This window comes from Thermobia domestica, chromosome 1, assembly GCF_964235325.1.
Source record: "Thermobia domestica chromosome 1, izTheDome1.hap1.1, whole genome shotgun sequence".
Classification (NCBI taxonomy): Eukaryota; Metazoa; Arthropoda; class Insecta; order Zygentoma; family Lepismatidae; genus Thermobia; species Thermobia domestica.
The window spans coordinates 61691027-61704032 of record NC_137454.1 but is presented as its reverse complement, the minus strand read 5'-3'; the positions used below and the strand labels follow the sequence as shown (position 1 = coordinate 61704032).

The following is a 13006-nucleotide window of genomic DNA, read 5'->3' as shown; positions in this document are numbered from 1 at the left end:
GCATACACAGTCGTAAACTTGCAGTAGTTCAAACCAGAAAAATTCAGCATTTAGTGATTGTTTTATAAATAGGATATGCTAGGTTCTAATCATGAAAACTCTGACATGAAAAGAATGGTAAACTACCTGTTCTTTCGAACAACTCCGTTAGAGATTCTACTTCTTTGGTTGAAATATAATTTATCGAAACATACAAGAAAGTAAGTTGTCTCCTATTTAGACCTCTAAATTTTTTGGTTTCGGTAGCTTCGAAATTTCGTGTTACGCCACAGGCTAGTAGTCTAAGAATTCTTGGCAGCGCCGGAAATTGAACTCGAGATCCCTCAATCCGTACTCAGCCACGTTCACCACTAGACCAGCGGGGCGGTCATATAGTGGCGATCACAGTGAGAACTTCGGCTTTCTTCTCCCAACCCGTCTGGTATATAAGAACCTTGTCCCAACCCGTCTGGTCAGCGTGGGAGCAGTAGACCAAGTCCTCCCTCCGGGGAGAGGCCTCATCCAATAGTGGATCGAATATGGCTGTGGTTTATTTATTATTATTTATTTGTGCTATAAACGTTTTCTCATGAAACATTTCAACATAGTGATACCAGAAAAAAACACTAGCTATATATTTTCACAATAGCATGCAAATTGCTTGCAATTTTTGTGTTAAAATGATTGAAATTAGTATGAATATTTTGTTACGATGTAAGACATATAATTTGTGTTTAACAATAATAATAATAATAATAATAATAATAATAATAATAATAATAATAATAATAATAATAATAGTCTTACCTATTTTACGACGCTTATTTGCAGAAGTATGGTTTTCTGTGCTTATATCTTCCTCTTTCAATATTTCATCCGAATCATCATATTCGTTGTTATTCGGCAGGTACTCTTCATCTGAAGAAATATCAAGGCATTCAGCGTCAGACTCGGCCTCACTTATGTCATTGAAATTTGCAAGTATTTCATCCAGTGTCATCAGTTTCTTGCTCATAATGAGTGTTTGAAATAGCACATCAGTCCGAAAATAATGAGATTCTCCTAATCAACAGACTTTCTAAAGTATTACTAACTCCAACTAAACTGACAAAATTGCTGAGAAGCTGGTCTTGAACACGAGGTGGATTGGGAGAGTATTATGAGAAACAGTAGGTAAAGATGCTAGCCAGCAGTGTTGCTACAATGCAACAAAATATCACTAATAAAAGAGTTGGGTCAAAATTGACCCACGCCGCCGTTCTAGTATAATTGTTTATTATTTCAAAAGGCAAAGTGTGGATAAGAGTGATACTTAGTACAAATATTTCTTCAAGAGAACGAGTAAAAGTCACAAAAATTCGACCCGATTCGTAAGAAAATAGAAAAGTTGTTAAAACGTAAATTTCGAAATGGGTCAAAAATGACCCAGCCGCCGTTCTAGTGTTAACAGTGCTTGGTGATGGATGTCGTGATCGCTTACATGACAGTCTTGGTTCACTTTTGCCAGAATATCATCCAGTGTTTCTGTGATTGGCCGCCTACTGCGAGGACCATCTTTTACATCAACATTTCCTAAACGAAAGCTACTGAAGATCTTTTGACTGTTGTCTATCTTTTGATAACATATCTTGTCCATAAGCGGTACAAATTTAAATACAAGCTTGCACAACATTTGCGTCTTTATAGAAATAAAATTGTAAAATCTAGCGAAGTTTTACGGAAAGGTTATTCATCTGATAGCGGAAAAGCGACATTTTATTTTATTTTATGTTTGATTCTTGTCATTTGTTTATAATGCAAAATATGAGAAGGGGCCTCATGTTGTTAATCAGTCCCGGGACCCCAACTACCTACGGTACGGCACTGTATATACACTTCTTTCTTGCACGTAACAATATGAATAGTTCCAAATTGTCATATACTTTCGTGTTTGTAGTGGAACAAAATGAAACTGCTATTATTATTATTATTATTATTATTATTATTATTATTATTATTATTATTATTATTATTATTATTATTATTATTATTATTATTATTATTATTATTATTATCATTATTATTATTATTATTATTATTATTATTATTATTATTATTATTATTATTATTATTATTATTATTATTATTATTTTAACACCATATTTACAAACTAGAAAGTAAAAATCAACAAAAGATTTAGAAACTACACAAACTGACATACAATTAATCTTAATATTTGAGTTTTTTTTCTTTTTTTTGGTAATGAAGAACCGTAATGTGTATTTTATATTTTTTTCAATATTTTACAGTTCGTTTCTTAAGCCTTTGGAACAGCGGACGATTCCTGGGCTTCTTCTTATAAATGCATGCATAATATATTTACAAAAGCATGTATCCTTACTGATAAACGGTGACACTTTATGCTATGCTTTTACATGAGAGTAATTTAATGTTAGCAAATGTTACAGAAGAAATACACACGAAAAATATTTATTGCTATACACAGTAAACAAAAAATAAGTCATTTTAAGTGTGAAATCAACTTAAAATATGTTTACTATTATTATTATTGGCTTTCACTGATTCCATTGAGCCTCTTCTTTCTCTGCCCAGTTACTGTGAGGACACTGTTTTTCAAACACCAGAAGAAATTGAATGCAGATTTCCATAATATACAGTTACTCACATAAGTACCTGGACCCCTGACTGTTATAATTCCATTACTTGGGGTCCAGGTCATTTGCAGTTGTGAGAACGCCTTGACAGATGCAACCCAACTTACACGTACCTTTTCTTGGCAATGACAGCAGTTGATAGCCCTGATCCAGGTGTTTATGCAGGTAAAATATAAAGTAGATGACTAACGAAACAGTTCTCCATTCTAAAATGAATCTCTATGGTTCGGATCGTGTTTTACAAAGAACGCCATATATTAATCTCAATATTGCTGTGTATGTAATGTATTACTTCTTTATATACTGTATGTTTAGAGAAATAAAAATACTGAGCACGCATGAATCAGTAAATGCTTGAAAGTAGCTGAAAATATCAAATCTAGAGCAACTACAGTAAATAAATTTGTAAATGATGGCCTCCATTGAGAGACCTTCTAGAATTCTCCTCATTGCAACATCTTTTTCTCCCTGGAGGAGAGAAGATCTTTCTTGTCACACTAAGTATGTGTTGAAATTGAAATTGAAACATTCGAAAAGGTTTCGGCCCGGCCGGGGTTCGAACCCGGGTCCGACAAATTGTCATTATTATTATTATTTTAACACCATATTTACAAACTAGAAAGTAAAAATCAACAAAAGATTTAGAAACTACACAAACTGACTTGGCACATACAATTAATTTTAATATTTGAGTTTCTTCTTCTTCTTCTTCTTTTTTTGTAATGAAAATAATGGCCGGCAACATTCTGCAACCGGCCATTCAATAACCTAACCACTTACCTACCGCGTCACCTCATCTTTCACCTAAACTATTAGCTAGTTAAAATTGTTGCATGTAAGACTATACAAAATACTAATGCTCGTATAATGAGACATTCCTTATGAGTGTCACATCGAAATTTCCTTCTTTAACCCCAAAACAAGTTATATAGACGTTCCTCAATCAGGAACATATCACGAAACGTTCTTCAAGTTAAGACTACGTCATTGCTTTCAGCGATGGTCCAGATTTACAGTACAATTCTTCTTGACCTTCTAGTTTCCAAAGAAGAAAAGAGGATAGAAATTAATTTCATATTCTTTGGATTTTATCAACACGTGTAGCAATAGTGTGTGCTATGTTTATCTAACATACTATTAGTTTATTTTTTATCTTTGTATGAAGAATTGATGGCACAGTGTGAAAGTAGAGAACTACCATTACAAGGACCCGGGTTTGAATTCCGTAGTGGCGTTTACTTTTTTCTTTATTAGAAGGTATTGTTTACGTAATTGATATTGTAATTCTATTATTCCTTTATTATTATTATTATTATTATTATTATTATTATTATTATTATTATTATTATTATTATTATTATTATTATTATTATTATTATTATTATTAATATTGCATTTAAATAATGTATCACGTAATAATGACTTCATTAGAAACGTTAATACTCAGAAGGAACTTCATTTGAATCAACGCATGATATTTAATACTGTATTCTATGCAGTGGCATATTTAAGGAGGTGGCTTCAGGGCTTAACCACTCACCGAAATTTTATCGCATTTTTTATTGTTTTATATATATTATAGAATTTTCACATTTCCAGGAATAAATTTAGCAAAGCCCCTCGAAACAAAATTGTAATTCACTAATTCTATGAAATGGAAAACTCAACTAAAATTACACACAAATGTTATTATTTTATCCTTACGGTAGCGTTTGGTAAATTTATACATATCTTTAATGTATCAGACATATTCTACAAGCTATTAAGGACCAGGCCCCATGTAGGAAAAAGAAAACAGCTATATATACCTAAATTAAACAAGTTATCACTAATAGAAATACATAATTCTACACAGAAACTTCTTACTCTATGTTAAAGAAATCATTTAATAACGTATTAGCACTCAAAGATGCCGTCAACGCTAAAACTAAATTCCCAGAGGCGAGCCTTCGCACCTTCCTAACAATGCGTGCAATCCCCAGCAATAATAACTTCGCTCCTTGCGCAGCATAGCCTGTCTAGCGAGCTGGTGAGGCCCAGACGGAAGGGCATCCAAGGTTTCCAACCTACTAACTTCTTACAGAGAAAAAGAAATGTTGAAGTATTGACTTCATTTTATAAGAAATCAAAGATAAAGAAAATATACGGTAGAAAACAGGGTAAGCCCAGCCTCAGAGCCTCATAGTACGCTTCGCCACTGCTCAGAACAAAGAGTACAAAAGAGATTATCGCCTTCTACTTTGAAATGGTCAATTGGGAATTTTCTCACTCCCTGAGATTGCATATACTTTTCATTTTGGCATCTTGGAATAAGCACAACCAGTTTTGCATGTCTTTTAACACAAAGTGAAGTAAAAAATCCTTCTGAGCGGAAGGTGCTGCGAAAGGAGGAATTCTATTTTTCCATTGTTACGCATAAAGGCAATTGGCAGTTGATTTCCATTATTTGCGGCATTGACAGTAGCCTTTGTTGATATTTTTTCTTTAACACAAAATATATTAACTTTTTTCTTTAATATATACATACACAGGATTCTGGAATAAAAAGCAATAAGCATTATGCTTTATGCTTTATTTCTGTAAATTATGCTTATGAGATTAGCAAATTTGGATATGTAAAGTGGTCAAAATCACAGATATGGTACCAACCATAGATGAAAAATTCCATTATGCTTTTACTGCTTTTTAGGCTTTATGGTCGCCTTATACATTACATACACAGCAATATTCAGATTAACATATTATATTCATTGGACAACATGCTCTGAACCAGAGAGATTCATCTCAGAAAGGAGAAATGTTTCGTAAGTCATCTACTCAATTTTACTTGCATAAAGACTTGACTCAGTGCCGAGAAAAGTTACGTGTAAGTTAGATTGCATCTGTCTAGGAGTTCTCACAACTGCAAATGACCTGGACCCCAAGTAATGGAATTATAAAAGTCAGGGGTCCAGGTACTTATGTGAGTGACTGTACATGGTTGCTTGTTTCCACAGCTAGAAAACACTATTCGAATTGGTCAATTTATTCCGACGTTATTGCCGCCTTCCAAATAAAAATCTAGCGATAGAAATCCTGTAAAAGTACAAAATTATGGCTTGGTTAGTTTACCTCTGAGGTCCAGATATAATAAAATCATCACCATCATCATAATCAACTATTGTCAATCCACTGCTGGATGAAGGTCTTTTCAAGTCTTCTCCACAACTACTGTATCTATCTTGGGCAATTCTTTTCCAGATTACTACCCAGTGATTCTTGAGTTCATCACACCTTCTTGTATGCGGACGTTTCCTAGGCTGTTTTTGCCCCATGATATGCAGTCTAGAATTGTTTTCGTTCATCGATCATAATTTCTTCTTGCAATATGTCCAGAACATTTTCCAGCCCATGTTAAAAATTATTTCATTAGTAGGCCTACCAGTCATTAGTTGCCAAATAATTCACTTCTATATATTTGGGCAACAAATAGTTCAAATCCATTACTTTTGGAGAACAGACAAGCTACTTTTTGATCTTCGGATCTAGCAACACTGACTCAATGATTCAAATCAAAACAATGTAAGGACTCCCACTTGGTCTAGCGACTAGCACACTTGACCGGTTCGCGTGCTTCCGAGTTCGATTCCCGATGGGGGTAAAGTTGAACGACCGAAATGGTTCGGATTCCAGTATAATCAGTAGCTCCACGTCTCCTTTAGCCGCCTTTAGACGCCCGTGGAACGTTAAACTAAACCAAAACAAAACAAAAATCAACACAATATTTAATACTAACTGTAAGTCCTTGAATAATTGTATATATGGTATGGATTGAGTTTGAGATGGTTGGTGATCAAACTAAAAGAACTGAAATGTAATTAGGGTGTACGCCTAATTACTTCTAATTAAGCGATTTTAATCTAAAGTGTACAGCAGGCCTAAGGCTTAGAGACAACAACTAGTGTTACTGAAAAGTTATCAGTTACATTTAATTCCAGTTACAATTTGTATTTACATGTATTGCTGGAACGAAAACTGGAGGGAGGAGAGATGGCGCTGTAAACTATAAGTATTGGGGAGCTCTGCTCTCAGTGTTTATTCATTTTTTATTATTTACTTTACAATATTTTGGACAATTTTGTTATTTATTACAACTTTAATATACTATGATTCAAGTTATATGAATTCATGCGCCGCTTATCCTTCCGTATTACATTTACAGAGTGAAAACAATTATACTTAAAACCGGCTAATTCGGCCATATTGGCACGAGCCATTTTAATACATAATTGTATTTTAAACAATTTTCATTCAAAACAAGTTTAGTGAAACAGTCTACAGTGCTCTAAGGCCGGGACTTCCTTTATATAAATCTCCCGTAAGGGAGGTAACTGGAACTGGAACTGGAACGAAAACTTTGACATTCATCAAAAGTAACCCAAAGACTGTGAAAATCGTCGTCTTTTGAAAACATTCTTGCAAGTCAGTCAGTCTTTTGAAAAACTATATTTAGCAATTGAAGTTGGAAACATTCTTTAAAATAATGTAACTGCGACTTGTAATTAAAATCACCAAAAACTATTGTTGTAATGTTATAGAAGCAAAGAAAAGCAACACACAAATACTGTATGTTATTTTAAGCAGTACTACTGATATGTTTGGTATCTCTTAAACGGTTTGAAATAACAATCGTTCTAAATGACATAATGATTACTTAAGTCTTTTGGAAACATCTACATGATGAGCCGTGATATGTCAGCACAGTGACGACGCCAGCTTTAAGTTCTTAGGGGGGCAAAGAAGGGGCAGATACTTTTTCGGGGGGGCGGCTATTTGCCATACCAAAAATGGCATATTTATTACGTTTGACTTATTTTACATCACATTGTCTATTTCGTTGCTGTTTTCATATTAGACCTATATGATTATAAATTAAACTTATTTCAAGTAAAATTTGTAACTAAAAAATAAGTAACGTCTGCACATTAAATATTTTTCAATGAAACTTTTGCAGCGTAAACATAAATTTAATTATTTTCTCGTATGCTACAAATGCTACAAGTAACACATTCGTCTAGTACTATATATAGACGTACTTGTCTAGTACTAACACACGTATCTCTCTTTATATATATATATATATATATATATATATATATATATATATATATATATATATATATATATATATATATATATATATATATATATATATATATATATAGAGAGAGAGAGAGAGAGAGAGAGAGAGAGAGAGAGAGAGAGAGAGAGAGAATGAGAATTTACGAGGAACTGTTGAAAATGTCGTAGTCCAATTCAGAAGAGGTGTAGGTACTAGGTAGAAAAATGAAACCATAGTTTAGAAAAAAAACATATCTCTGCATGTACCAATACAAATTTTCATATTAATAATGAAATTCTTATTGTTTCTCAGACCTCTGAAGTTATTATGGGTGCCCAAACACCAAAATTTCACGAACATCCAGATCCTAAATGTTACAACATTTTTGTTCCACCAAGGAAAGTCACCGAAGTAAATTAATTAGGAAATCAGTGAAACACTACGGGACTCTCCTCCGTTATATACAGTGATAAAGAAGTGAGTGGCTTAGTATAAACGTGGCGATTTCTCAACAAATTATGCTTTACAATCAGGTTGACTAAAAGCAGTCACTCTTCCCTAGAGATGCAAGGGCTCGGAAAAAAACGGCTTTTTTGGAAAAAAACTCGGTTTTTTCTGCTTTGCTTTTTTGCTTGGGAAATTTTGGGCTTTTTCCAAAATTCTGCTTTAAATCGATAAAGCAGACTTTGTTTCGCTTCTCTATAACACAGAAAGTCATTTAATTAGTGGTTGATGCCGATAATAATATAAAACCTCGAAAGTAAACCACGAATTTCGAAAAGATATTTTAAACAATTTTACTTCAACATTTTTACATTATGAATGCCAAAGGATTAACCAATGTATATAATAAACACATTTTAACCGTGAGTGTACGTCTGATGAGGATCTTGGATAGAAGATCGAAACGTCACGTGTAAATGTGTTTTTATATTAAATAAGTGCAGTCTTGTTCAGCAGTGTGTTTATTTTTCTAAAACTGAGGTATTAAATTACAAATTTAGTATGTAGGTATCATTGAAAGTCCAATCCAAGCTAATGTTGGAAGGTAAGTAGGCAATCGATAAATTTTACCAATTTTAATCAATATATTTAAGCAACCTTCGCTTCTTTATAAAACAGGCATGCAGAAATATATAATTTGGTTTCGTTTTGTATGTTTAGGCTTAACATCCTTACGTAATACCGAGGTTATCAAGGAGAAGACTTTCGCTTAAAGTGACATCCGAAAGAGTACTTGGTTTACACATGAAAGAAGGGTTGTGGTTCGACCGAGAATTGAACATGGGACACCTTGATTAAAAGGTGAAAAGGAAATAAGACTAATGCAGATGGTTTGACATGTGAAACGTCACCATGAAGTTCACACGATTCGCATTTTTGTTCTTTTAATTTTTTTTTTAGTTTAAACCAGTTATTAAAAAAAAACAGCTGGTGTAAACGAGCCAACCCTAAGAGTAAAAACTTCTTTCAAAAAATACACAAATAACTAGCAAAATTGTATGTAGTATTTTTACTTCAAAATATTCCATACCCTCTTTTTGAAACAAAATAAAATTAAAATAAAACATAAGAGAAATACTTAGATTTGTATGATACAATTAAAGGCTGCACATGGTTCTGTATAGTCTTGAAATTCTACAGTCAAGTTTTTTATAACCACCATCAAGGGCGCCCATCAGGGAAGTTAAGGGGCCGCTTGCCCCCCCTAGAGGAAAATGTACTTCAGAATATTGAAAATCCAATAGGATTTTTACATTAGTTACAGCAAAATTTGAAACTATTTTTGAAAAGTCGCTTATACTTTCCCCTCCTTGGAAACCACAACATGGGCGCCCTTGACCACCATCACAGTTTACCCAGTCCTCAAGTTTTCTGAATTTTTAACAAGAGGGATTCAACATATCATTACGGAACAAAAAAAAAAAAAAAAAAAAGACTACGGAATATATTTAAGTTAAGCTAAATACAACTGCACAACAAACGTGACTGAGTGGTTGGCTTTTGCGCTTCTATCGGGAAGTCCGGGATTCAACCCAGCATTCGACCATTCTGACAAAGCATTCCTTCATTCCATCTGAGAATGTAGAAATAGTGCGTGTACTGGCCGACTAGGAGTGTAGGAGTTGGCCGACTTCCTTTCTTATTGTTTTTAAATCATTATTATTACTAATTACCAGCAGTGACGGTTTTGCGAAGGTTAGAGGATCGGTCTTTCGGACTGAAGCCTGTTCTCCAAAGTTGTGGAATGTCTAAAACGAACGAAATATCTATTAGTTATGCCTTTACTCATAAACTTTAAGCTCCCGTCAAATAAAAATTACGAATGTTTAGAAAAACTAAACATTAGTAGTAAGAAAACCCCTCCCAAAACACTTTTTAAAATTCGCCACTGATTCTCAGTATAAAATGATCTTCAAGGTTGTATCCGGAAGATTATTGCTAAACATATAAACGAAACGAAATATTAGTTATGCCTGTACTCATAAACTTCAAGCTGCTCCCAAATAAAATTAGGACTTTTTAGAAAACGAAACAATCAGAGAAACCCCTCCCAAAGTACTTTTCTAAATCTGCTATTGATTATTTGTATAAATTGGTATTCAAGGTTGTATCTGGAAAATTATTGCTAAATCATTGCACAACTACAGTATAACAGAAATGTGGAAATACGGTTTGACGGACATATTGAAAAACGTATGCTTTGACGGATATATAGAAAAACGTAAGTTTAATTTTCGTGCTAGAAGCTGGAGTACTAAGCTCTTAGAAATGAAACACGGATGACAAACTAAAATGATCTAGAGAAGGAAAAAAATGTCGATAACTCAAAAGTTAAAATAAAGTTAAATAACCTGTAAAATTGCCCTCAAATACTACATTCTTCATGTTAGCTTTAATTCGTAAAATATGTGCTCCATCCATCTTGATGGTGAATTACAGAGCTAAATATGGCATTCAGGTCGTGGAAATCTTATCTAACTATAGAATATACTATAAGAAAGCTATTTGGATAGAAAAATCATGAAAATGAAAAAAGCCAAAATTTCCAAAATTCTCGTTTTTTTTTCTTTCTTCAAAAAAGCCGGCTTTTTTGCATCTCTACTCTTCCCGAAGTCATGGATGCAATTTGTTACATTATTCTTGAAAATTACAGCATTTCAGCAAGTGGTGAATATAGCCCGGGGCCGGAGGGCCTAGGCCACCCCAGTTTTTGAGTGACAAAAATAATTTAAGCTATTATTTATAGCCTATAGTTTTTAAAGTATATAGTAAACTCACGATATACTAATATAGTCCGAGGTCTGGCTGCACCCCGCTTTCTCAGTTGTTACCTTCTCAGCAAACCTTGTGTCAGAGATTCTGGGCATTTCTTTGGAACTCGTCGGTAGCATAATTCAGAATGGTTTCTGTATGCGCAAGTTCTCGGCATAACGAGTTTCCAAAAATTCTGTCAGGAGAATAAAAGAGTAACGGCATTAAGAGAAGTCTTCTTCCAATTTGACCGTAATGCTGATCAATTTCGCTCATGAATAGTAACCATGGATGAAATATGGTTGTGCCACTATGATCCTGAAACGAAACAACAGTCAATGGAGTAGTAGCACTCATTTCTCCCTCGCCCCAAGAAGTTCAAGACACAGAAATAGGTTGAGAACTGTTTGCAATATTCTTCTGGGATAAGTATGGAGTCGTACTCATAGACTACCTCCGCAACGGTCAGATATTTAATCCAGAATCTCTATATTACTTACAAAACTGAAAGAAAAATTCAAAGTTCAACGCCGCGAAAAATGAAAAGAAAGGAATTCTGTTCCTTCAGGAGAATACACCTGTCCATCAAGCCCCTGCGAACACAACTGACATTGCATAATCTTGGATTTCAATGTCTAGATCATCATTCTTATTCCGCAGATTTAGCTCCGTCTAACTATTACGTGTACTTATTTCCCAAACTTAAATAACACTTGAAAGGACGCCATTTTAGATCTGATAGGGATAGTGCTACGAACAGTGGTGCGATGAAATATTCAGATTTTTAAACTTTTCTGCAAAAACTGGAGCACTGTACGAGGTAGTATATTGATTCTTGGGGGAAGTGTACAAGTAAAACTTCACCATTCCACGTTCACTCCTTCTGGGTTGGGCTACGAATTTTTCAGCAGTTCCTAGTCATTATGGTAGACGCCACGTCAGTACTTTGAAACAAAATAAGTAAGGAAGCACTAGTATATAGGGTTCATTATGAAAGTAATGAGCATTGCTTTAGAAAAGCTGTTTTATTGTTCCGATTGTTACAAATCTTTAAAATTCCTCAAAATACGCTCCTTCTTCATCGATATACTTCTGGAGACGTGTTTTCCACGCTTGGGAAGCATATTTAAAGTCCTCGGCTAAAATGGCTTTTAAAAACCTTGTAACATGGGCTTAAATGTTCTTCACGGAGTCCCAATGTTTTCCTTTGAGGTGTCTCTTCAAACGGGGAAACAAAAAAAAGTCACTAGGAGCCAGGTCAGGACTATAGGGGGGGAAACAATGGGGTTCTGCTCCGGGCCAGGAAAACGACAACAGTGAAGGCGGTGTGACTTGGTACATTGTCGCGGTGGAGTCTCATTGAGTCTTTGATGTCACTTCGAAAGCGGGCGACCCTGCGTTTCAGTCTCTTGAGCACTTCTAGATAAAATCCTGCGTTGACAGGTTGTCCTGGTGGCACAAACTCGAAATGGATGATTCCTCGAACGTCGAAGAAGACAATGAGCATGGTTTTGATTCGGGATTTGCTCATGCGCGCCTTTTTGGGGCGGGGGGAGGATGAGGTGTGCCACTCCGCACTCTGCCTTTTGGATTCTGGATCGTATTCGAACATCCAGGATTCGTCTCCAGTTACGACCGAGTCTAAAAAGTCCGGATCACTTTCACAGAATGCCAACAACTCCTTGCAGCGCAAAACTCGAAGTTCTTTTTGTTCGTCCGTCAACACCTTCGGCACAAGCTTCGCACAGACCTTTCGCATTTGCAGGTCCTCGGTCACTATCCCATGTACCGCGAATGTTGACATGTTTAGGGTGTCCGTGATTTCTTGAATGCTCACACGCCGGTCTGAGCGCAACACTTCACGAACACGGTTAACGTTGTCGTCGGCCCTGGCCGTTGTTGGGCATCCAAAACGGGGCTCGTCGGCGACCTCCTCCCGATCCTCCTTGAACGACTTGTGCCATTTTCCGACCTGGGATCTTGACAAACACTCCTGCTTGTAGGCCTCTTTGAGCAT

General features: G+C 35.1%; 1 protein-coding gene across 1 annotated transcript; it reads right to left on the bottom strand.

The window, feature by feature from the left end:
- Positions 1 to 12253: 12253 nt before the first annotated feature.
- On the bottom strand, positions 12254 to 13006 carry LOC145684471 (protein GVQW3-like). The gene has a single exon (XM_081756934.1). The coding sequence runs from the start codon at positions 13004 to 13006 to the stop codon at positions 12254 to 12256; it is 753 nt and encodes a 250-aa protein (XP_081613060.1).

Coding starts and splice junctions, on each gene's coding strand:
- LOC145684471 (XM_081756934.1), bottom strand. CDS start 13,006: ATGCTCAAAGAGGCCTACAAGCAGGAGTGTTTGTCAAGATCCCAGGTC.